This window comes from Xenopus tropicalis, chromosome 7 (assembly GCF_000004195.4).
Source record: "Xenopus tropicalis strain Nigerian chromosome 7, UCB_Xtro_10.0, whole genome shotgun sequence".
Taxonomy (NCBI): domain Eukaryota; kingdom Metazoa; phylum Chordata; class Amphibia; order Anura; family Pipidae; genus Xenopus; species Xenopus tropicalis.
Window position 1 is genome coordinate 40,434,551 of NC_030683.2, and position 6,366 is coordinate 40,440,916.

The window sequence follows — 6,366 nt, forward strand, 5'->3', positions numbered from 1 at the left end:
AAGTGCAAGGAATGAATGTAATAAAAGTTGTCAAGTAGGTCTAGTCATGTTCAGCAGATAGCATTTACTGGTCAGCTGTTTGATATTATTGGTTTTTATGGGCTACTTTACTAGATATGGGGGTGTAGAATGTTGAAAATATAAAAGGCAAAATTCATGCCCATCACATACAGAGAGAAAAATGATCTTATTCAAACAAGACTACTGCTCTGAAAAAATATGTTTACAGATAAATACATAGATGTATATATTGATTTCATTTTTATTTTGCAGTTACTGGAAAGACAAAACGATGGGCTTATTTACTAAGGAGTGTAATGTGCAAAAATTGACGCAAATCCCAATGACTTTTGTCCATCGTGCACCTTGCTTTTGCTGCATCTGCGTCCATCAGGTGTAACTCTTTATGACTCCTAGTTGCAGTGCTCCACTATGGCTTTTCATCAGAGTGAAGGGCAAGTAAAATTTTGATTGTAGGGAGCCAATGGTCAGCAAACCATTGAGAAAAGCCGAAATTAATACAAGGATACTAGTAAATATTTATGTTTCCTAATAACTAATAAATCTGTATTTGAAAGCACAATGCTTCCATTTCTGTCCTCTAAAGATTGTTTTAATGTGATGTAGTGTGATTCATTGTGTCGCCACACCTTCTTATTTATTAGAATCATTATAAGTAGTGGGGTTTAAATAGCTAGCACTTCTCCAGACTTGAAGTGTCCTCTTCAAGATCAGAAGCTCTCCCATCTACTGATCAGAATGCTGCAGGCCTATTCTAGCACAGCTTCATGGGTGAGTGAGTTATTGTCTGCCATATGTTATATGAGAAAAGTAATAGTCTGACTAACCAGAATAAATATTGTTCTGTTATTGAGCTGGGATGTAAAAATGTTGGAGTAGAAAGGTGACACTGGACAAAAATTACCAGGATAGAGATAAGTTTATTATTTGTTTGATAAAGAGTAACTTGTCTAATTCCTCATAAAACTGTTTATAAAGATTTGTGTGACATGGGTGCAATTTGCCCCAGCTGGCTCACTCCTAACAAACAATTAACTTTATTTAACCAACTCAAGTAGGTTTGTAAGTAATGTGAAACAAACCAGACAATACTAAATAAAGCAAAGAAAGACTAAGGGCCAGAGTCACTAAAGATTGTATTTACTGTTCTGTTGCAAATGCCTATATTGCATATTGTTCGAATTGATCTAATAGAGATTGATAACCTACGAAAAAGCAGCTGTGCTTTAATTATCAATTTATATCAATATTAGTCAAATTAATTGCAAAACATATACCTTGCCCATTATGGGATTCAGCATCTTGGATTAGTTGTTCTTTTGGGGGTTCAAGAGTCTGAATTCCTTGAAGGCTCATCAATGTTAAATAATGATTTAAATCAACTTGCAGAATTCTACATTCAGTCTTTGATATATCTGTCCTTAATTACCAAATGAGATTCCGCATTCAGCTTGTTAGCGTATGCTTTGTCTGATAACTTAGTTGGCATGTGGTGACGTGGGTTGCACTTAATTTTTTTGACCTGTGTACTTCTTCAGTTTAATTTTTTTTTAATCTGCCCCACAGAATCTACTGTTGTTTCCAATATTGGCATCTTCATTTTTAGCATTGTTATGTAATGCGGCATGCAGGAACAATGAACTCAGCAGGGTAGGACCAGGTATCACACCAAATGGTAAGATAATGTATATGTACTAATGTAGCAGTTATGACTATGCCAAAGATCTGCTCTTCTCTTTATTTATCTAATGATATCTTTGTAGACCAGCACGTGTACACAATAAATTATATTCTTGCTTCCCAAATATAATTCATAATAGGAAATCCTAGGACATTCCAGTTTTTCCAGTCTGTTCTTATGCCAACCCAGTATGACTCAATGAGTTTTTGTAGCCATAGTTATGTTTAGTTTGTATAGCTGGAATGCCATGCCACCCTAAATTCTGGAAGAGGAAATGATAATTTGCATTAACATCGCAGAAAATAAAGACCATTAGTCACTCAAGTTTGGTTTGGATAAATCCCACACATAGACTATTGACTATATAGTTGGGGTGGGAAGTTAATGCCATAGAACTGTTGAGAATACTATAAAGTATCAATAATTTCATTTAGGCTGTATGGATGGGGATGTGATGCGACCTTTTAACTCAACGTGGAATCCGGAACCTTGTATTGAATGCAATTGTACCGAAAGTGGATTAACCTGCTGTCCGACGTAAGTGCAACAGAAATTTAAAGAATATTTTTCTGGAACACAGATGAGGTTCAATCTGAAATTTCCCTTTCATGTAAATGTAATTAAAAAATGGCAGGGATCTGTAAAAAAAAAAATCCAAAGGGCCATGTAGCCTTCTCTTCCCTAGTGGCAGCTCCATCTTGGTAGGCTTGGTACAGTCAATACATGCACATTACTCCCTGTGCCTGTCAGACTCAGTTATGAGCATGCATGCTCATTTTCAAATAATAGGGAAGGTTACAGGGAAATAGGACGTAGCAAATGGGGCATCCGACCTTCTGAATTGACTTTTCTTGCTATGTGTTGTGGCCAAACTTGTACAGTATGTTGCAACTTGCACAACTAGAATGGAATGTAAAAAGTCGCACCTCTCTGTATAGTGATCCCTGCACTTGGTAACACATCATTCTGGTGGGAAGTCATTTAGGCTCCAGCTAGGCATTCCCTGGAAAACTCCTATGTTGTGCATTATAGAGGGCTATCTTGTGACTGTCAATGCACACAAGCTGCAGAGCACAGCAGCGCAAAGCATTGGAAAGCCCTTGTGGCAGGTGTATGGGTTCATGAGGTCTAAGTGGTGACATTTTAATGCCACTTAGTCCATTAAGCAATTAATCCCTGCTCATAGTAAATAAATCCATTAGTATTTATAGAAGACCAAATGCAAATATTAATCCCATTTTAGCCATGAACTGTATGTTAGAAGTTCATGAACTGCTGAGAGTTGTATATAGTAGTTTTTTTAGTGTCAAGATTTTTAAGGATATGCTACAATCACAGGTAAATTGAATAATGTTATTATTTTGAAAATACCAGTTATCAGTGCACTCTCTTGTGTAAATATCCCGGAGCTTGTTGTAGAAGAGGTTTAAAGGCTAGTTTGGAAAATCTTATATACATAAGTATGGGACCTATTATCCAGAATGCTCAGGATCTGGGGTTTTCCAGATAAGGGATCTTCCCATATTTTGGATCTTCATACTTTAAGTCTATTTAATTAGTCATTTAAACAATTAATTAACCCAATAGGACTCGTTTGCCTTCAGTAAGGAGTAATTATATCTTAGTTGGGTCCAAGTACAAGGTACTGTTCTATTATTACAGGGAAAAAGGAAATAATTTTTGAAAATTATTTACTTAAAAGGGACTTTATGGAAGATGGCCTTCTCGTAATTTAGCACTATTTGGATAATGGGTTTCTAATTTAGGGATGCTATACCTGTACAATGTTGTGTGCATTCATATATCCCCTATAAGAGCTCTTATGAAGCATCCTCAGGGCATAAGTTTGTAGAATTCTGTACAGGTATGGGACCTGTTATCCAGAATGCTTGGGACCTGGGGTTTCTGGGATCTTTAAAAGTCTGCTAAAGATCATTTAAATATTGAATAAACCCAATAGGTATAAATTATATCTTAGTTAAAATCAAGTACAAGGTACTGTTTTATTATAACAGAAAAAAGGAAATCATTTTGGAAAATTAGAATTATTTGCTTATAATAGCATCTATGGGAGATGGACTTTCTGTAATTTGGAGCTTTCTGGATAAAGGATTTCTGGATAATGGATCCCATACCTGTACAATAAACACAAAAGACATGGGGAGACCCCATAAGGAAGGCTGATGTACGGTGCAAAAAAACTTTGAAGACATGTTTTATGAATACTGTTCCAATATAGCCAATAAAAAGTACAAATAATACAAATGTGTACTTCGTACTACAAATTAATCAATGGTGTTATTATGTTGTGGTAATATTAAGCTGAAGAAAAAGTTTTATACAGAACACAGAGGTTCGGCTAACCTTAGTCATTTATGCATTCAAAGTTGTATATTGGAGCTCCCTTGTCAGGTCATCTCTTGGCAGTTAGTCACACTGTACCTACTCTCCCTTGACTTTATTGCAGATTCTGCCTTGCACTAGAGTTCCATTACTTCTATAATAATCCCCTATATACCCTCAAAAACTCACTGTCAGTATGATAATCCCGGTACATAAAACTATCATGGAGGTTTGAGGCAGTGGCCAATGGAAAATAGTCTAATGCAGTTTGGATTATGTTCACTTGTGGGTAGCAGAGCTTATCACAAAGATCTAAAGAAATAACAGGAACAATCAGGGTATTTTTTTAGCTTAAGCAACCTTTTGAGGTTAAAACTATGATAAGGCACCACCCTGCAATGAAAGCATTGCTGTATCAGCCATTCAGAACATTAAAAAAGATGCTTACCCCAAATTCCCACTTCATTCTAAGCTTCCAGAAGTCTCTAGAACAGCTAACAGAAATTCTCCCAAATATCATTCTCATTGGCCTTCAGTCTTAGCCCCCACCTGCCAATCACTGCTTTAACCCACTTCCTTCCTCCATGAGGGCGGGACCCACAGTTTGGAAACCCATGGCTTAAACTTATTATAGTTAAAGGCACAGTTTAAATAAAGACCATAATAGCATTTCTAGTGATTCTATATACCAGCGACATATACAGTAGGTAGTGATGAGTGAATTATTTCGGCATATATAGATTTGCTGTGAAATTCCACATTTTGGCATTAGCAATTTTTTCAAAACTGCTGTGAAAATTTGGAGCGACAAAAATTTGAAAAAATGCCGTAGACTTTAATGAATTCGGAGTGAGAAAAAAAATTGTGGTTGTGTCAAGAAAGTCGCGGTCATGTCAAAAAAGTTGCATGGTAGCCACATTCATTTAAACCTGTGTAAACAATTATCATTTCCTCTTTCTTCACTTTTATTTTAGGCTTAACGTACCTGTAATTACTTCTGGGGACTGTGAAGTAGTGGTGAATAGGACTGCCTGTACATACTTAATCCGCAAACTGAGTGATAAAGCTGAAATGTGTCAGATGTATGTATTGCTATAGAAGCTACAGTCATGCCAAATACAAATGCTCTTTGTGTATAAAACATGTATATAATTGCAAAAGTTTTGATATTTTATGAAAAAGATAACCTTGGTACAAAAAAAATATGCGGGAAATCATAAAGCTTGTCAACCAAGTGGGTGTTTGAGAGAAAAGCACTTATTTATTTCAGTACATAATAGCTATTGCATGGTATTTAAAAGCATAAACAAATAATAAAGCTTTTTCTGTTTTTGTCATTATGGAAATACACAATCCCTTTTCATAGTTATTATCATTATGAATAATTTATCCCCATTTATAATATGTTAAATAATTCAATGTACTGCATGTCAGTTTACATAGAAGATGCCTAGAACTGGAAATAACGTATAATAATGTATATAATAGCACACCCCTGAGCCTTTAGTGAGACAACCCATATTGTAATTAAATGGAACATCCAAAGCCCAAGTATCAGCACTTGTATTGATTTGGAACTAGTCTCCTTGAACAATTTAAAAGAAATCTAGCCCAGTGGAAAAACAAATCCATAGTTGTTTTAGTGGTGACAAAAATAAAAGTATATGTAAAGTTAATCCACCACAGAGGGGGAACTGAGTATTTAACCATTTATTTGAGATATGGGTAATTGTGGTTAGTGGTAGAGCATGCTGGTAATATAATTGTTATTACTAACTATCTATTTATTGGACTTATTAGACTTAAGGCTACAATAACCACCCCCCACCCCCTTATGGCCAGGCACTATGGTTGGCTCTAAAGATGGATGTTTATTACGGTCCAGTAATATACACACACTATTGTGAGCAAGAGAGAAGTTACCATATTTGCTTTCAGAGTTCCATATGAGAGGGTTAAATTCGGTAGCAGTCAGTGTTCGGGTTTGCCATATATTTCACTTTATTATTCAATAAAGATTAAAATACAAATATTATATGCAACCTTCATTATAGAAGTAAATACCATATTGTTTATAGATTTTTTATGGGCTGTGTGAGTATGGAGACTTGTGTGTTTAATGCCGAAATAAAACTTCCACAAACTAAACCTGCTTCCTGATCCACCTATTCCACTAGACAGTGTTATTTACCCAGGGTCATTATCATTTCCAATTGGGATTCACAAATTATGTACTTGGGTTGGGCTTCTTTTTTTTCCAGCACCACACAATCGATGGATTTGTAAAACTGCTGGTGCCTCATGTCTCTTCGAACACCAAG

At 35.7% G+C, this 6,366-nt stretch overlaps 1 protein-coding gene across 1 annotated transcript; it reads left to right on the plus strand.

The window, feature by feature from the left end:
• Nucleotides 1-268: 268 nt before the first annotated feature.
• LOC116412237 (beta-microseminoprotein-like) lies at nucleotides 269-6,138 on the plus strand. The gene is made up of 4 exons (XM_031906006.1): nucleotides 269-792; nucleotides 1,588-1,696; nucleotides 2,137-2,239; nucleotides 5,020-6,138. Exons 1-4 carry the CDS (start codon nucleotides 760-762, stop codon nucleotides 5,141-5,143), a joined length of 369 nt encoding a protein of 122 aa, XP_031761866.1. The 5' UTR covers nucleotides 269-759; the 3' UTR covers nucleotides 5,144-6,138.
• The last annotated feature ends 228 nt before the right edge of the window (nucleotides 6,139-6,366 follow it).